This window comes from Lontra canadensis, unplaced genomic scaffold (assembly GCF_010015895.1).
Source record: "Lontra canadensis isolate GAN:19392208 unplaced genomic scaffold, GSC_riverotter_1.0 scaffold10, whole genome shotgun sequence".
In the NCBI taxonomy this organism is placed as follows: domain Eukaryota; kingdom Metazoa; phylum Chordata; class Mammalia; order Carnivora; family Mustelidae; genus Lontra; species Lontra canadensis.
Window position 1 is genome coordinate 17,480,544 of NW_022631004.1, and position 19,858 is coordinate 17,500,401.

At 36.9% G+C, this 19,858-nt stretch overlaps 1 protein-coding gene across 2 annotated transcripts in view; it reads left to right on the top strand.

Moving 5' to 3' along the window:
- MTMR9 (myotubularin related protein 9) overlaps positions 1–19,858 on the top strand; it is a 53,273-nt gene that overhangs the window by 15,589 nt on the left and 17,826 nt on the right. For both annotated transcript variants that reach the window (XM_032855736.1, XM_032855737.1), the window contains 5 exons: positions 9,401–9,574; positions 11,582–11,799; positions 12,649–12,810; positions 16,430–16,571; positions 18,332–18,552. In XM_032855736.1, the coding sequence (XP_032711627.1) occupies positions 9,401–9,574; positions 11,582–11,799; positions 12,649–12,810; positions 16,430–16,571; positions 18,332–18,552 (917 nt within the window). The remainder of the gene's footprint in view (positions 1–9,400; positions 9,575–11,581; positions 11,800–12,648; positions 12,811–16,429; positions 16,572–18,331; positions 18,553–19,858) is intronic.

The window sequence follows — 19,858 nt, forward strand, 5'->3', positions numbered from 1 at the left end:
GAAAATGGCAGTCATGTAGTGATCAGGAAGGGAGAATTCTGGATGATTTGTTTGGGTAGCCAACACTATCTGTACAAAGGACTTACCCATGATTTACCTTGGAGTTAGGTGCCATAAGTGAACCAGTCTAAGTCTACATTCTTCAGGTCAACATTCAAATCAGTCTCCTGTTCTGTGCAGAAATCCCCCATGCTAAAAACATCCATGGTGTGGTCATTTAGCCTCTGCTTGAAATCATAGTGTGGGAGAATTTGCAAAAACACAATGGTGTCCCATTTGGGGTCAGCTCTAATTCTTAGCTGATCTCTGTTTCCCTGTGCGTAGAGCCAATGTTTCTGGTATTACCTTGTGTCATTTAATTTATCTCATTCCTCTACTATGAACTCTTCTTCAAATTAGGAACTCTTATGTCCCCATTAAGTTTTCTTTCCTGCAGATTAAATATCAATATTTACTTCAACTTTTTCTAATAATGGTGGCCTCAGGGCCGTACACTGTCCTGGTTGCTTGTCCCATCAGGGCCTTCAGTTTTATCATTTATACTCTTAAAATATAGTACCCATACCACTTGGTATAGATTGGAACTATTACTGATGCTTTAAGGCAGCTTAAAGTTGTATTAGCTTTTTTGAGAATTAAGTTAATAATGAAATAAACTAAAATTTATACATTTTCTCATATGTGTTACTAAGGGATCTACCCTATGTTTTTGTTATTGTATTTACTTACTAACTAATTTTTATTTAGGTTCAATACTTTTCCAAGTAGGCATTTTCTTTTTTGGCTTAGCTAATTATTTAAGTTGTTTGTATATTTGAAGTTCTGGTATTTTCCTGCAAATTTTACAATCCACAGATTTAATGAGAACATCTTTAATGCCTTGTTTGAGGTATTTAGTTACTATTATTAGATGATGGAAATTAAAGATGAGCAAAGCATGGTTCCTTCCTTCTACTTGTTGAAAGTCTAACAGTTATTTAATTAATCAAGTACAATGAAATAAGTGCTGACAAAAGTATCCACAAGGCACAAGGAGAATGACATTAGATTTGTGTTACTGAAAATCAATTCTGTTGCAAAATGCTAAGAAACTGCTTGAAAAAGCTACTGTAAAAATATACAGAAGATGGTTGGATATAGTGTACAAAGATTCAAAAAGTAGAATTAAAAGGCATTGGTGACCCACTCACTGGAGGTGAAAGGTAAAACAGGCAGTAGCATCTAGGATGATACCATTGAGAAGAGAAAAACAGAAAGAGAAATGTGTTTAAAGGGAATGAGTTAAGTTCATTTTGGGGGATGGCAGTTCAAAGAGCCTGTATGGTACATCATTGAATATATATAAGAGAGAGTCTGGAGCTTATTTGAGAGGTCCTTGTTAAAAATGAAAAACTGAGGGTAATCAACAAATACTCTTTGGAAACCATGAGGAGAGACTGAGATTGCCTAAGGAAAGCATCTAAAGTAAAAAGGATGACAAGGATTGAACCATTTAAGAGGTGAATGGAGGAAAATCCAAGGGACAAGTGAGTTTCAAGTAGGAGAGAGTCAGCAGTATGCAAAACTTCTTATTCATTTTTTGTTGTCTCTTTCCTGGTCTAGAATATAAGCTGCTAGATATAAACTTTACAAGGGCTGGAACCATTATCATTCTGGTTTCCTATTGTATTGCTAGCACATGATAGGCAAAGGGTAAATATTAGTTGAGTGAATGAATGTAGGTGTGAATTTATTCAGGATGGGTCAAAAGGGTAGTAAAGCCTTCTTTACTATATATCGTTTCTATACATCGTTAGAAGTCCTCTGCCGGGTTACATCCCTGTCACTTAATCAGTATTCTTTGAGTAAGGTTTTTTTTGTGTGTGTTTTTTGTTTTTTTTTCATCTGAAAACTTTTTAATTAAAATATTAGCCAGTCCCTACTTCATTATTATGTCTAAAAGAGACGTGTGGTATTGACAGTACTAAAACTAGCTATCAGGATATCTTGTGTTGCATCCCAGATATGTTACTGGCAGCTTGACTTTTTGGGACTTAGTTTCCATGTCTACAAAATGAAAGTGTTGAACAAAAAGATCTCTAGAGTTTCTCCTACTTGAAGCATGCTTTTATTCTAGGATATCATGAAAGATTATTTCAGGTACTTCGTTGAAATAGTCATACATGATATATCTGTACTCTTTCAATCTATTTGAAATTACATATAAAAAAGGTAATAAGATTCTGCTTATGATCGAATAACTCCTCTATCTGAGAAGACCTCCTGCAGAGATCAGTGACAAACTATAAATAAAACACAAAAAAACTGCCACCTGAAAACTCTGGTAATTGAGCAGAAAACTTCATATTTTGGAGGGGGTCAAAATGCAGAGAAAGTGAATGACAGAACGAAATTCCTATTTGGGGAACTTTGTCTTGAGGTCAGCATAGTTGTGGCATTGATAACATGGAACAGCTAACATTCCCATAGAAAGCCCACTTTCTGTCTAGTAGGAGGAACCAGGTGAATGGCTTGGGGCATCAGAGAGCTAAAGAAGGAGAACCTTGGTTCTGTGGTATACAACCTTGAACCTATGGCTGATTGTGAATGAGGTGTGCTTGGAGCATACTGAGATCCGTCAGAACCAAGAGCTGAGCTGCCTTGCACCACAGGTGTTAACGGAGTTTGCAATTCAAATCTAACAAAGTTAATTGCCTACTAAAAAAAACATTAAGTCTCTTCAAAGGACTATAACGGAATGCGGAGTTTCCACAACACAGCATTTGCAGGATACAATCTAAAATTGAGCTAAAATATTGTGACCCATTCTGAAGGAAAAAGTTGGCAGTACCAACCCCAAGATGACTCACTCAAATGTTTAAAGTATCACACAAGAACTTTTTTTTTAAAGATTTTATTTGTTTGATACAGTGTGTGCAAGGGGGCGCTGGGTGGGGCTGGATATGGAGAGCAGAGGGAAAGGGAGAAGCCGAAGCAGAATTCCCCACTGAGCAGGGAGCCCAACGTCAGGGCTTGATCCCAGGACACTAGGATCATGACCTGACCCGAAGGCAGACGCCCAACTGACTGAGCCACCCAGGCACCCATCACAGAAGGACTTTAAATCAGTTCTTAAAACTGTCCAATTTCTGGGGCGCCTGAGTGGCTCAGTGGGTTAAAGCCTCTGCTTGGCTCAGTGGCTTAAAGCCTCTGCTTTCGGCTCAGGTCATGATCCCAGGGTCCTGGGATCGAGCCCCACATCGGGCTCTCTGCTCACCCGGGAGCCTGCTTCCTCCTCTCTCTCTGCCTGTCTCTCTGCCTACTTGTGCTCTCTCTCTGTCAAATAAATAAATAAAATCTTAAAAAAAAAAAAACTGTCCAATTTCTCATAAAGGAAAATATGCTTAAAAACCGAAGAAAAGGTAGGAAATACCAACAGAGAGATAGAAAATATAAAAAGAATCAAATGGAACTTTTAGAACTTTGTGAAAATTATATCTGAAATTAAAAATTCATTGAATGAACTAAAAAGCAGAAGAGATGACAAAAAACAGAACCAATGAACTTGGAATTAGAGCAATAGAACTAACTTTGTAGAAAGAAGAGGGAGAGGATAAGTTTTAGTAAAATAAGCAGAGTCTCAGGGACCTGTGTAACAGTATCAGAATGTCTAACATATATGTAATTGGAGAACCAGAAGGAGAGAGTAGAGAGAATAAGGTAGAAAATATACTTTAAAAAAATTATGTTCAAAAACTTTCCAAATTTGAGGATTGCTATAAATTCAAAAAGTTCAGCAAGCCCCAGACAGGATAAATGCACAGAAAACATACAAAAGCACTTCGTAGTCAACCTGTCAAAGAGAAATAATAAAGAGTTCTTGAAAGCTGCCAGTTAAAATTGAAACATTGCATACACAGAGACAACAATCAAATGAGTGTGGACTGTTCATCAGAAATCATGGACCAGAAGAGAAAACTATAAAGTACTGAAGGGAACAAAACCTGCCAACCTTGAGTTTTGTATGTGGTGAAATATCTTTCAAGAAGGAAGGTGAGACAACATTTTCAGATAAAAGGAAACTAAGAATTTATTGCCAAGAGGCCTGTAGGGAAACAATATGAGGGAAACTTGAATATTTAGAATTATTGAAGAATATTGCAAATAAATGCTAAATACCTACGTAACTATAACAGGCTTTTTTAAATTTTTTTAAATATACATGACTATTTAAAGATTATAGCATTGCCTTTGTGGTGTTTATAGTGTATGTAGACATATATGGAAACTATAATGTTAAAGGTGACTGGGTGTGGGGTGGCTGACTGGATAAATATACTTTTACAGTTACATTCCTTGTTGTGAGAATCTGTCATGTGCATTGTAGGATGTTTGGCAGCATCTTTGGCACCACCAGATGCCAATAGAATTCTCCTCCCCCTGCCTGTGGTTGTCTCCACACATTGACAAAAGTTACCTCCATGCAAATTCACCCCTGGTTGAGAACCACTATCCTAGAGCAATCACTTTTTTAAAAATGGGAAGAGCCATAATTTAAAATTTAATACAAATATTAAAATGCAATTCTAAAAAATTAAATAATCTAAAGTACTGGTGGGAAAGAAAAAAAAACAATAAAAACCGAAGGGACAAACAAAATAAATGTGAGGAATACCCAGAATATTTATAAATTAAACAAAATACTTGTAATAACCTTGGAGTCAGAAATGAAATCATAAAGATTAGAAAATATTTTGAACTGAATGATAATAAAAATGCAACATAAAATATGTGGAATACAGCTAAAGCAATGTTTAAAGAGAAACTTAGAGCTTTAAAATGCTTAGATTGAAAAAGGAAGAAAGGTCTAAAATCACCAACTTAAGGTATGGAGAAAAAAGAGCAAAGTAACTGGAAGGAATGAAATAATAAAAAGAAGAGTATAAATCAATGAAATACTTAGAACTCATAAACAAGTTTAGCAAGGTTGATCAATATTAATATACCAAAACTAATTGTATTGGCAACAAGCAATCTGAAAATGAATAAAATAGTTGGGAATAAATTTAACAAAAGAAGTACAGATTCTTTACACTGAAAAACACAAAACATTTCAGAGAGAAGTTAAAGAATCTCTAAATAAATGGAGAGATATACCATGTTTGTGGATTAGAAGACAGTATGGTTAAGATCACTAGTGGGCTGACTTACATAACGGACCACAAAGTAAATATTTTAGGCTTTGTGGGTCATGCAGTCTCTGTTACAACTACATCACTCTGCTGTTGTAGCATGAAAATAGCAATAGAGAACACATCAGTGAATTGGTAGTGCTAGGTTCCAATAAAACTTTACTTACAAAAATGGGCAGTAGGCTGGATTTGGCTTGTAGGCTATTGTTTGCTGACCTCTCATTAAGATGACAATTGTCTCTGGGGCACCTGGGTGGCTCAGTCAATTAAGCATCTGCCTTCAGCTCAAGTCATGTTCCCAGGGTTCTGGGATCAAGCACCATGTCTCACTCTTTGCGCAATGGGAGCCTGCTTCTCCCTCTCCCTCCCTCTGCTGCTCCCCACTGCTTGTGCTCTCCTTCTCTGTCAAATAAACAAGTAAAAATTTTTTAAAAAGATGACTGTTGCCTCCAGATTGATATATAGATTCAATAAAAAGCCTATCAATTCCAATAGCTGTTTTATCTTGGGGTTGGTACTGACAGAACTATCCTAAAATGTATATGGATTTGCAAAATTACTAGAATAGCCAAAACACCTTTAAGAAAATAAACGGTTTACTTTCCTTGCTTTCGTTTTATTTATTTATTTATTTATTTTTAAAGATTTTATTTATTTATTTGACAGACAGAGATCACAAGTAGGCAGAGAGAGAGGAAGGGAAGCAGGCTCCCTGCCGAGCAGAGAGCCCGATAGGGGGCTCCATCCCAGGACCCTGGGACCATGACCTGAGCTGAAGGCAGAGGCTTTATTTAACCCACTGAGCCACCCAAGCGCCCCTTTTCCTTGATTTTTTTTTTCAAAGATTTTATTTATTTGTCAGAGAGAGAGCGAGCCAGAGCGAACACATGCAGACAGAGTGGCAGGCTGAGACAGACAAGCGGCTCTCTGTTGAGCAAGGAGCCCTCTATGGGACTCGATCCCAGGATGCTGGGATCATGACCCGAGCTGAAGGCAGCCGCTTAACCAACTGAGCCACCCAGGCGTCTCAACCTTTTCCTTGATCTTAAAACTTAATATAAAGCTCCAGTAATCAAGAGAATGTGGTATGGTGTAAGGAAGACCTATACATGGATGAAATAACAGCTAAAACTATAAAACTTCTCGAAGACAGCATAGGAAAAAACCTTTATGACCTTGGATTAGGCAAAGATTTTTTAGGTAAACACCAATAGTGACTGAAAGCAGATTAGTGATTTCCTAGTTTGGGATGTGGAAGGGAAGATACAAATTGTAAGAAATACACATGGGATTTTGTGGGAGATGATTGAAATATTTGTTATCTGGATTGTGGTGGTAGTTTCATGGGTGTATACAACTATCAAGACTCATGAAACCGGGCATTCTAACTGGACCTAGTTTATTTTTCATACAAATAATCTGAAAGTTGATTAAAAAGAGAAAAAACTTAATGTAAGGTTTAAGTAGCTGATGAGAAACAAAATTAATGATCTGGAATATAGATCTGAAGTAATTGCTCAGAGTACAGAGCAGAGAAACAAGAAAGTTGGGGGAGGTGATAGAGAAGTTAGATACATGCAGGGATGATAAAGGGAAAAGATCCAGCATTTATTAAATGGGAGTTCAGGAGAAAGATAATAGAGAGCACTATTCAAATGGGTAATGGTCAAGAGTTCTCCAGAATCAATGAAAGTCACAAGCTCTTAAAGTATCCTGGTAAACACCATGCAAGACAATAAAAAAGAATCTTTACTAGATGTGTTGTAGTACAGCTATAAATAGTAAGTAAGGCAAAGGGAATATCACAAAATTAGAGAGGAAAGACAAATTACACAAATGGTGTAATAAAATGAAAATAGAAGAAAACAGTAGGCTAGAACTAAACATCTATGCTTGATAAAAGCTCTTATCAGAAATGCAGGTGAAGGGAATTTACATAATCTGATAAGTGCTATCTGATAAATCTGATAAAGCTACCCAAAATAAGAACATACAAAGAGCAAATCTTTTATTATTCCCTTTAAGTTCAAGAGTGAGACAAGATGCCTACCAGCCACTACTCCTTGCTTGTTCAGTAAAACAAGAAGGAAAAATAAAAGGTATAAGGATTGGAATGAAAGAAGCAAGACTGTCATTGTTGCTTATATGCTTGTGTACACAGGAAGCTGAAAGAATCTTGCAACTGTAATAAGCATTTCTCTCCATCAACCACAACTTTGAAAACATAGAACTAAAACGCAACAAAAATAAAAGGTTTCTAGGAATATACTAAAGAAAAGTATGCAATATACTAAATAAAAGTATGCTTTTATTGAGAAAATTATACAACTTTATTGAAAAAATTAAGAAAGCTTTAGAAAGGTGAGAGGCACTATGCTCATGGATAAGGAGATTGAATATTTTAAAGATGTAATTGTCTTCAAATGAATCCGTAGGGTCAGTGCAGTCTTATTAAAACTGCAGTGGTTTTTAACATGAAATTTCATAAAAGCCACACAGAGGAGCAGAGAACTCAGAGGAGCCCAGCTAGTCTTGGAGAGGGGAAAAAAAAAAGGGAGGAATAGACTTAGCCTACTAAATATCAAGTCTATTCTAAAAGCTATGGGACTTACTGCAAATACACCAGTGGGACAGAGTAGAGAGCCCTCTAGGCATGTAAACTTAATATATGCCAGAAAGTGGTGTTGCAGGTCAGTGGACGATCATACCTTTTTCCAGAGTAGGAAATCAATAAGTAATGCCTAATCTTGAAAATCAAGAAGTAACAATGTAATCATATTATTTAGAAATTTGGAGGTAAACTCGAGTTAAAGCTAAAAGAGTTGAAAATGATTGCCTCTGGGGAAAGGGGGAATTATGAGATGGAGGTAAGCAGGAAACAGGTAAATTCCTTTTATTAAATAATAAATCTTTTAGAAACTGTCTTTAAAATTGGTAAAGAGAATGACTGAAAAGTAAAAATGGTTTAATTTAAAAATATATTGTATCATGTAAAAGGGTTTTTTTTTTTTTTAAATGTCTTTCTCTACAGTATGTTGAACATCCTTCAATTTTATCTTCTTGGTACTGCAACCAATGGCCAGTATGTTTTATCTTCTTGGTACTGCAACCCATGGCCAGCTCTGATTTATCAGAATATATCAAAATTTGCATATACAACTTTTTACAGTCTTCAAGTGGTTTTTATTTTAATATTCGAAATAAGTTGTCATTGGATAACTTTATATGGTATACTTTTAGTACTTAGTGTAGTGAGTTAGAAATGAGTTCATTGATTCCTATGTATAACTTTTTTTTTAAGTATTAAGTCATTATTTTTTTTTAAAGATTTTATTTATTTATTTGACAGACAGAGATCACAAGCAGGCAGAGAGGCAGGCAGAGAGAGAGGAGGAAGCAGGCTCCCCGCTGAGCAGAGAGCCGGATGTGGGGCTCGATCCCAGGACCCTGAGATCATGACCTGAGCTGAAGGCAGCGGCTTAACCCACTGAGCCACCCAGGCGCCCTGTATTAAGTCATTATTGTCTTAAGAAAGATATTACCGGTCTTTCTACGTTTTCCTTTTTTTATTTTATTTATTTATTTTTTTAAAAAGATTTTATTTATTTATTTGACAGAGATCACAAGTAGGCAGAGAGGCAGGCAGAGAGGAAGGGAAGCAGGCTCCCTGATGAGCAGAGAGCCAGATGCTGGGCTCCATTCCAGGACCCTGGGATCATGACCTGAGCCACCCAGGCCCCCCTCCTTTTTTTAAATAATAGAAAAGAACAGGAGATTTGATGTACGTAGTAGCTCTGTTCTCATGTGTTCTGGTTAAGCATTATCTAGAGTATTACAGTCTTCCTGTTGCTATACTGAAGAGTACCAAAAATAAAATAAAATAAAAGGTACCCAAAAAGGATGAATGGGATGATGTCAGCTAATAGGATGCCATGTGAAATAGGAACATGTGCTGAAATCATAGTAAAAACAGTAGAGGAAGTGACAGGAGCCTCATTTTGCTCAATAAAAGGAAGCACTTTCTAGGAACAGAGGATCCCTAGCATAGCAGGAAGCTGATTCTGAAGAATAGAACTCCTTCAAGTATAGGTTAGGTATCTTTACATTAAATTCCTGAGAGATGGCTTCTTCGTTGTGTGGAAGTTGATCTCTAAGGTCCTTTAAAATTTTCAGATTATTTTGTGACATTGAGATACTTGCTTAGCTTTGAAGTATTTTGTGTTTTTCAGACCAGTGAATGGAGGTTAAGCTATGTCAATAAGGAATTTGCTGTCTGCCCTTCTTACCCGCCAATTGTCATAGTTCCCAAATCCATTGATGATGAAGCTCTTCGAAAGGTAGCTGCATTTCGGCATGGAGGACGCTTCCCAGTACTCAGCTATTACCATAAAAAAAATGGAATGGTAAGTGTATGGTACTGCTCCTTGATCCACTGAAAGCCTTAGTTTGCAGATTTTTTCTTAGAAATACTCCCTTTTCTATGTACGTGTTCATAGATGTGATTAGTCTCTCCTGTTAGGACTTCCTTCTTTTAAACTTTAGGGAATCAGGAGTAGTATGTTTTCTGATTAGGGTATGATTTTGAATTTTGTTCATGATGCTGTTCAAAATTAGAAAGGCCAGATAGGTTTATCTTCAGGACTCAGTACAAAGGGAGCTAATGTTCATTTGATACTTAAAATAATGCTGTTAGATAGAAAAATAAATTTCCCCAACTAGAACAGCGGTAGGATACTTGATTTTAATTAATTATCTTTATTTAATTATCTGTGCTAAATTTCCCTATAAGAGGTAAATTGAGTGGACATTTTTGTTTTCCCAAAAAGGAGAAGTAATTGAATAGGCAAGCACTTGCTGTATGTATGTGTATGTTTCCTAAATATTTTTTCTTTTTTCTTTTTTGAGAGAGAAAGTGCACAAGGGTGGGGCTAGAGTAGAGCAGGTGGAGAGAGAATCCTAAGTGAGAGCATGGAGCCCAATATGGGGCCCATGATCCTAAGATCATGACCTGAGCCGAAATCAAGAGTTGGATGCCTAACCGACTGAGCCATGCAGCCGCCCCCTAAATATTTTCTAAATCTGTTTCTGTTCTCTTCTTTTCTCTCAGTCGGTAACTCTGTTCCTCATTTCGAAGCCAATAGTAAATTAGTGGATAAGTTATAGTCATATTCCATTTACCTTTTTTCCCTGGATAATAAATCAAGTATGGATATTTAGGATAAAAAGATTGCTAAAAATTTGCTGCTTTGACATCAGATCATCTATCCTATTTGCTCAGTAGTATTTCTGTTAATCAGGGTTCATTACAAAGCATTTTAAAAACTGATATTAAATATACTATGTGTCCATTTACATGGTTAGCTGGGAATTAACTGTCGACATCTGGGAGTTAGCTGTTGTCATCTTCTGGATGATCTTTCTTCATCCTGTTAAATTTCAAGGTAGTTAAGATAACAGCATGTATTATGGGGTAAAGTGGAAATAACTAAACCATTCACCAGGGAAGAGACCAATATAATACTGATTTGAGAAAAGTTTTAAAACCAGACCTTTTATAATATATAGTTAATGATCTTTGGAAACATCTAAGTCTTTAAATACTGAAAAGGAGGGGCGCCTGGGTGGCTCAGTTGGTTGAGCGTCTGCCTTCAGCTCAGGTCATGATCCCAGTGTCCTGGGATCGAGCCCTGCATTGGGCTCCCTGCTCAGCAGGAAGCCTGCTTCTCCTCTGCCCCTCCCCCTGCTTGTGTTCCCTCTCTCACTGTGTCTGTCTCTGTCAAATAAATAAATAAAATCTTAAAAAAATAAATAAATAAATAATAAATAAATAAATACTGAAAATGATGAAAGAGGGCCAAAGGAGAATAAATAATAGACAAACAGTTTTTAAGATATGAAAATGATTCCCACAAGAAGAATAGTGCATAAACTTTTTTATCTTACCATGGGTGCCTTTTCTCTTTATAATTCTTTTTTTAAAAGAAGACAGATGCTTAACCAACTGAGCCCAGGCATCCCTGTAATTCTTGATAAAACCTGCCACCCTCTTTATGTAGTTGAAACAAAAGTTTGTCAGTACATAGGCTATTATTCTTCTATTACAAGGCCTTGTCCAGTAAACAATTTACTGACTAAGTGAATTGTAATATTTGATCTTTTTAGTAATTATACTGTATTATGTGGAATTATTTTTGAGATAGAAGAAAATCTGTTAAAGTGCAGGGCTTATTTTTGTTTTACAGTTTTTAACTATTGCAAATATATAGAAATATTTCTTTGTTTCAGGATCAAATTCATCTTCAAAGAGTCACACAGTTTTTTAGATAACTCTTCCTCTAGCTAATTCATTTCCGTTTTCAGAATCTTTCAAAGCAGCTACTCTTCAATTTTAAACTGCATTGTGCTTCTAGGTAATCATGCGAAGTGGTCAGCCACTCACTGGCACAAATGGGAGAAGGTGCAAAGAAGATGAAAAGCTGATAAATGCTACCCTCAGGGCAGGAAAACGAGGTTACATCATTGACACCCGCTCTTTAAATGTCGCTCAGCAAGCTAGAGCCAAAGGTGGCGGCTTTGAACAAGAAGCTCATTATCCCCAGTGGAGGCGGATTCATAAGTCTATTGAGAGGTAAAAGACTCTAAAGACGGTAATGGACTCTTTTTTGAAGTGCCTTAGAGTGAACCATTAGCTGTTAAAAATCACAGGTTCTCGAAGGAACCTACCCATTAACCTAAAGTCAGAAATTGGAGGGATATCCTGTCATGTTTTGTGAGATAAGCAGGAAACTTAATCTTGGGTGCCCAAAAGTGACTTTTAGTCAAATAGCATGCTTTCTCTAAATGAAACTCTGCAATTTCATCACTGCAAGTTCTGTTCCTCTACTTGTAGATCACTGGTCACCACACTTAGTGATCAGATATGCTACAGGTAAGTATAGTTTTCTAAGTTAGAAGACTAGAGACTTCTCTCCCCCACATACTATTTCCTCTACCTATATTTCTTGTTTATGCTTACAGCTAGAGGTTTATAAGGGCTTCTGGATGGGTGGGTGGGGTTGGAGCTAATAAAACAAGGGATCTGTGCTCGCCTTGGCCATCCCTGCCAAAGGTACCGGTGTCTAGTGTTGGACCTGTGGGAACAGGATTGTGGATGTCAGTCGTGTGGCCTCGTGACTTGTCACAAAATGCAGTGTTCTGGCCCGCTCCCTAGTCAGATAATTCAGCTGTATGAACTGGTTTAATCTGTTCATCTGAGGAATGATTTACCATGACAGGCATGTTAAGCTTCTTTGCAATCATTTTAAATATTAGTTTTTCAATGTTTAATTGTGAAATTATTGTATAACTAGGTAAATATTTTTGTACTGTTTTGAGCTACTTTGCCTCTTGGATATATTGGAGGTTGGGGTTTTGACTTGGTTTCTCCTTCATCATTGTATTTTCCATTTTCTTTTTTACTTTTTCTTGTTTTTTAAAGGTATCACATTCTTCAGGAGAGCTTAATCAAACTTGTAGAAGCTTGTAATGACCAAACACATAACATGGACCGATGGCTCGGTAGATTGGAGGCTTCGAACTGGCTGACTCACATCAAAGAGATTCTTACAACTGCTTGTCTAGCAGCTCAGTGTATCGACAGGTAAAGTGTATTTCAGTGTTCCGGAATGGGACACGTACTACTAACTAGACTTTGCTTTTATCCAGACTATGTTTATATATTGTGTTAAAGTTTGCGCCTAGTCTATACCTTATGTTCAGATCATTGTATAAATTACTACATATGATAGTCATTGCCATTCAGTTATCGATGAAATATGTACATAGAGTCTGGTATTTAATTGACGAATAATGAACCACATACATCACACATCTTCAATAATACAGATTTTTTTTAAGTACTAAAGGAACTATTTTTTTCTATAAAATCCTTGACTTGTGGATCTACCAATTTTCCTTTTCTTAAACTGTGCTCAGAGGGCAAAACCAGTCGTCTTACTTTGGAAATATCAGTGAAAAGAAACATGTAATTCTTTTACACAGTAAAATGATTCTTTCTAATTTCTCAGGTATCTTATTAACAAACGACTTGATATGTGTAGTTACATCAGGATCTCAAGTTGAGCATACCTGAGGGCAGTGATGTGAAGTATGTGAAGTGATTTTAGTTTATTCACTCAGTTGAAGGTTGCTAATCCTTGAGACTTAAGGCAGAAGACTTGAACACAGAGGCAAAAGGATTGGTGTAAGTTGTTGCAGAAGCTTAGAATGCCCTTTTTAAGAAGGGGATTCCTCTGAAACAATAGGTAGGTATAAGTATCACTAACACATAGTTGGGTGGCACTTTTCCTTGAGACTATAATTTGTTTTATTGATGTTTCCAAATTAAGGAAGTATGTATGTAATGTTTTTATGGTTAGTGAGAAATTAATCATAGAACAGGTTGCTTAAGATTATGTGATGAGTTAATGACAAAACCAGTAATGGGTAGAGATTCTTGGTGTTGAGATGAGAATGATGAGATGTTAGTATTGAAGGGTTTTGTTTATTTATAACCTAAGTTAAAAAGATTTCCCCTTAATAGGAAAATCATCAGAAAAGACACAGACTTCATCCATGTAATAACCATGGAAAATGGGATCTGGGGCAGTGGGTTAACTGCAAGCTACTTCGGTATTTTGATAGCATTAAAGAAGGTATTTAAAAGATTTTTCTAAATTTTTTTTTTTCAGCGTAACAGTATTCATTTTTTTTGCACCACACCCAGTGCTCCATGCAATCCGTGCCCTCTCCAATACCCACCACCTGGTTCCCCTAATCTCCCACCCCCCACCCCTTCAGAACCCTCAGATTGTTTTTCAGAGTCCATAGTCTCTCATGGTTCACCTCCTCTTCCAGTTTCCCTCAACTCCCTTCTCCTCTCCATCTCCCCTTGTCCTCCATGCTATTTGTTATGCTCCACAAATAAGTGAAACCCTATGATAATTGACTCTCTCTGCTTGACTTATTTCACTCAGCATAATCTCTTCCAGTTCCGTCCATGTTGCTACAAAAGTTGGGTATTCATCCTTTTTGATGGAGGCATAATACTCCATAGTGTATATGGACCACGTCTTCCTTCTCCATTCGTCCGTTGAAGGGCATCTTGGTTCTTTCCATAGTTTGGCGACCATGGCCATTGCTGCTATAAACATTGGGGTACAGATGGCCCTTCTTTTCACTACATCTGTATCTTTGGGGTAAATGCCCAGTAGTGCAATTGCAGGGTCATAGGGAAGCTCTATTTTTAATTTCTTGAGGAATCTCCACACTGTTCTCCAAAGTGGCTGCACCAACTTGCATTCTCACCAACAGTGTAAGAGGGTTCCCCTTTCTCCACATCCTCTCCAACACATGTTGTTTCCTGTCTTGCTAATTTTGGCCATTCTAACTGGTGTAAGGTGGTATCTCGATGATTTTCCTATCAAAATATTCTACTTACTTCCACTTCGTGACCTGGTATAAGGTCAAGATGTTGGGAGCTATTGCATTTCTCCTGTATACTTAACCCACCATTAAATTAACTTGTACTGTGGCAAGATGATTACTCCTTACAGTCTAAACCAGCAGGTTATGCATAGATGTGACTCACATGGAGAATAAAATGTAATTTAAAAAATGATAATTTTTAGCATTAATTAAAACTTCTAATAATAAATATTAATGCCAATATTCATTAAAAAAAAAAAAAGATTTCCCCTTGCATGGTGAATACGGAGGCTTCTGTTTTCTTATGAACTGTAAATGATAATGAACACTTGTCACCATGTTGTCTGAATTTGCAGCCATACTAATGGGATGCTGCAGGTCCAGGCAAGGTGAAGAACAGGATTTAGCTCCACCTTTGTTTAGATTCAGCTGGCCACCAGAAACAAATAGGGACTTGCACATTCTTGTACGACTTGAAGGTTTTGGTTTATTTTGCCATGGTTTGGGTCCCTTTTCTGATACATACTGGTTTATTATTTATATCTCCATAAAAATCTGCCTTTGTAATCAGTCACTCAAAATGTAAAAATAGACATTAAATTAGTTGAATTAAATGTAAAATATGCCACAGATAACTAAGATGTATTGATTGAATGTATACATCAGAAGTCTTAAATATTTGCTCCTATCCTTCTACCTAGTCATGAGATTTCATCCTAAGAATGAGGTTGTTAACCTAACCATAGGTGAATGGCGGGGAGTCTTATTTTCAAATTAAGTACTCTCAGATAATTTCATAGAAGACAAAAAGCTAAGTATGGTATAACAAAAATTAGCAATGACCTAAATAACTCTTCAGACATTTAAGCCAATTTTAGTTGATCACCTAATAAAATATTATATAACCATTAATACAGTACTTCTAAAGGTGATGTGGAGACATGGGAAAATGTTTATAATAAAAGAAGAAATCATAAAAAATTACCTTTTGTTATAGCTACATAAAGGATATATGGGAAGAGAATTAATAATAGTCCCCAAACTTGAAATTCTTTTGAGAAAGTGGTGAGGTTATTCTCCTTTTTCTTGAAATATCCTTCACTGTCATTTCAATATCAGAGTTGGAAGAAGAGGAGGGGAGATGTACTTAATTTAGTTTTTTATATTTCTTTCATAGTCTTTAGAATAAGGGTATCCCAGACTCCTCCTAAGTATCATGGTATAGTAATATCATTGCCAGTGGCTTTCTAGATTGACAGTTTTTTGCCATTTTTTTTTTTTATGTTTCTTCTTGTTTTCATGTTTCTGAAAGTGTGGTTCGGGTCTTATTTCCTAGCTCTGTAACATTACAGTTTATGAATGCATCCTTAATAGTCAGCTAATGGTGAAAAGGTAGAATCAAGGTCAGAGAGATACAGAAAAATAACTTTTAAGTGTATGTTTCTAGGTTTGATGAGAAGCGCTTTAATCAGCTATTAAGGCAGAAAAAATAAGCACCTATTATGTGTGATAAAAGACTGCTTTTGGATTTTGTTAAAGGAGAAAAAATTCAACTAAAATGTTTTATGAAGGTTGTTACAACTTAAAAAGGATCTTGCCATGTGAAATTTGAAACCCATAGTATTTCTTTCCTAAGAGAAGCTCTCTTCATGTGCCTTATTTCAACTCTAAATCCTACTGGACAGAGCAGAATGCACGAGTTTGAAATACTGTACTCAATAAATGTTTGTTTTTAACGGAGTTGATTGACCATGTTGGGAGTATCCCGTTTGTACTCTGGATTTTCCTATCAGGGAAGGGGCATCCATATTGATTCATGGAACAGAAGGAACTGATTCCACACTTCAGGTTACCTCCCTGGCCCAGATCATCTTGGAACCCAGAAGCAGGACCATCCGTGGTTTTGAGGCCCTGATAGAAAGAGAGTGGCTGCAGGTAAGAAAAGCTGTTCGGTGCGCACAGGAACTGCTAATAATTGATGTGATCCCAGTTTGCAGGAGTGGAAAGAATGTATGAAATTTTGATTGATTAAAATGCTTAAATGGTATGTTTAACTGTCTTTCTCACAGTGAACATTTATAATCTTTACTGCTTCTCAACTTTTGTGCCTCTCTTTGCTTATTTTGCTCACTTGGCATTTTATTCCCTTAACAAACTCTCACTAATTGTACTTTGTTTACCTACAGGGGAAATAACAAAGAGTGTAAATTAGTGTAGAGATAAAAAATATGAACAAAGCAAGAAGGGGGCATGAGGACTTGTATTATAAGGCACATGCTCTAGAACTTTCTGCCTTTTGCTCCTCCGGCTCCACCCTATCCTCTTGTCCCACCAGGTGACATCCTCCTGCTTTATTTAAGATACAGCTAAATGTCGCTGTGCTTATGAAGTCTTTTTTGGGACCTTAACCTTCTTCACAGCTAAAGATCAATCCATTGTCTTCATACCTTGTTCCCTAAATGAGACCCAAATAAAGTGACTCCTTTGAGGTCGGGGAACTATGCCCCGATGGTTTCTCTTTTACCCCTAGGACATAACGCAGTGCCATTACATAATGCTGAATGACAACTGAAAAAAGGCCTTGTAAAATAGATTGAGATCCTCCTGCAAGTCAGAGGTTGACTTACAAAATGTATATACACTGGGTAACTTAGTAAATTGTTGTGATTAAGAACAAATGTTTAGATAGATCTTAAAAGTAGAATTATCTCTGGAGAAAAATCATCTCTGGCCCTTCTAGTAAAAATTTAGATTTATTATATGTTAATGCTATTATGTATACCATGTCTGTCTACCCTGCTTGACAACTAACCTATATCTCTGTTCAAGTCCATCCCAAATATTTGGTAAAAATCTATAGCTTCAGCAACATTCCTCATGATGTAGCGCAAACGAATAAATGAATGTGATTTACATTACCATTTTGATGGGTATCAAAACACCATTAGCCACTGGTAAATGTTCATGACTTTTTCTTTGTCAGATAAGGTAGCATAAGGACTCAAAGGAAAGCAAGTGTGTGAAATACCTAGAAGGGTGTGATTTGGGGTAAGGTCAGTAACCAGGTTCTGGGTGGACCAGAGGGCCAAATGATCTTAAATTTCCTTTAGTCAGTAGAGGGCAGACTCTTCCAGTTCCTTTGGAGAGAAGAGGGCAACTAGGAACAATTTTATCTCTAATATAAAAGTACTTATAAAGATCTTTTCATGACAATAACTTTTTTCCATATGTAATTAAAATAAGAGTGACCTTATAAAGTTGGTGTGTAATAGCCCCATATTTATTTCCATTCAGTAGTGACACTTATGTAGCTTACAATAATCTACAATGCTTTGGAAAGAAAAAAGGTGGTAGCTGTCTTTTGTTTGGTACCTAAAGACCTTATATTCTTTGACTTTGCTACAAATTAGAGACCTATGCAATTTTATTTTATAGAGTTCACCAAGGATAATTGCAGATTTTATGGTTATGCCTCAACTGCATGGCCTTGTTAAATATTTGGAAGTCCTGTTGTTTTCCCCAGTTGCTGAAAATTGTTTTAAACCAAGAAATCATTAAACAGCAACCATCCAGATTATATGATATTCCATCTAATAAGAGTTTTGTTGCAGTTGTTTGAAATCATGTTAATAGAGTGTGCTATAATGTGCTCTCACTAGGCTATGACTGTCACATTTCCATTTTCTCTGTCTTAGGCTGGCCACCCGTTCCAGCAGCGCTGTGCACAGTCAGCCTATTGTACTAGTAAGCAGAAGTGGGAGTCACCTGTATTTCTTCTCTTCTTGGACTGTGTGTGGCAGATACTTCGTCAGTTTCCTTGCTCTTTTGAATTTAATGAGAATTTCCTCATCATGCTCTTTGAGCATGCATATGCCTCACAGTTTGGAACATTTCTGGGCAACAATGAAAGTGAAAGGTGGGTACACTGCTTACATGGGATGGGGGCCATTCTGCTTGTGGTGGTTTTGGTTACTTCCTGAAAGAGACCAGAATTTGGTCCTACGTTGATGTTACTTAAAAGATGGTAGAGGTTACAGTTAGTATAAATTAAATTACATGAAGTATGTTCTTACTAGGAGCCTGTTCAGTGCTAGGTAAGAACATGCCCTAGACTTTGTTCTGTTAAATTAAAATTAGTCCATACACTGATTTAAAAGCTTTGAGTAAACTGGGTAACCATTTTAAATGTTAATTTCTTCATATAAGATCACGGTAATTTTACATCTGGAAGAAGCCTTAACGTATAATCCAACTTCACCTTCCATCCAGTTTTATAGATTGGGAGGGGAATATCCAGAAAGTTAACTGATTTGACCAGGGACACACAGCCAGTTGGTCACCAGTAGTAGGGCTATAATACAGGTTTTCCTGTTCCTGCTCCAGACTTTGTCTGTTATCCCTTCAAACTGTCCTCAGGCCCAAAGTGACAGTCTCCTTGATTCACAGTCCAGACAGGTCAAGTTTATAGGTTTATTTAGAAGATTCCTATTAGAATGATCTTTAAAGGTACTTAACTGGTAATCTCAGTTGGGTATAGTCAAAAGGTTTCCTCTTCTCTTTTTTCCTTTCTCATTCTAGCTAAAGGACAGTTTTGTTGGTCTTTTCAGAGAACCAACTTTGGTTTCACTGATGGTCTCTGTTGTCTTGTTTTCTATTTCATCTACCTACTCTCTCCTCTTATTTTTTTCCTTCTTTCGGCTAGCACTGGTTTAATTTGCCCTTCTTTTTCCAGTTCCTTAAGGTATAAAGTTACTGATTTAAAAGTTGTTAATGTGAGATCTTTGTTCCTTTTTTTTTAAGTTTGTATTTATTATTTGAGAGAGAGAAATAGTTGAATAGGAGAGAGTGAGTGAGAGAGAGCACGAGCTGGGGTGGGGTGGGGCAGGGCGTTGAGGGCCAGTGGGAGAGGGAGAAGCAGACATCCAGCTGAGGAGGGAGCCCTATGCAGGGCTTGATCCCTGGACCCTGGGATCATGACCTCATCCGAAGGCAGATGCATAATTGACTGAGCCATCCAGGCGCCCCATCTTTGTTCTTTTTTAATGTAGATTTTTACTGCTATAGATTACCATCTGAGCACTGTTTCCACGGAATCCCCATATGTTGTATTAAGATACTGTGTTTTCATTTTCATTCATCTGTGTTTTTTTTTTTCTGTTATTGATTTCTGACTGCGTGCTGTCGTAGTTGGAGAAGATACTTGTATGACTTCAGTCTTTTAA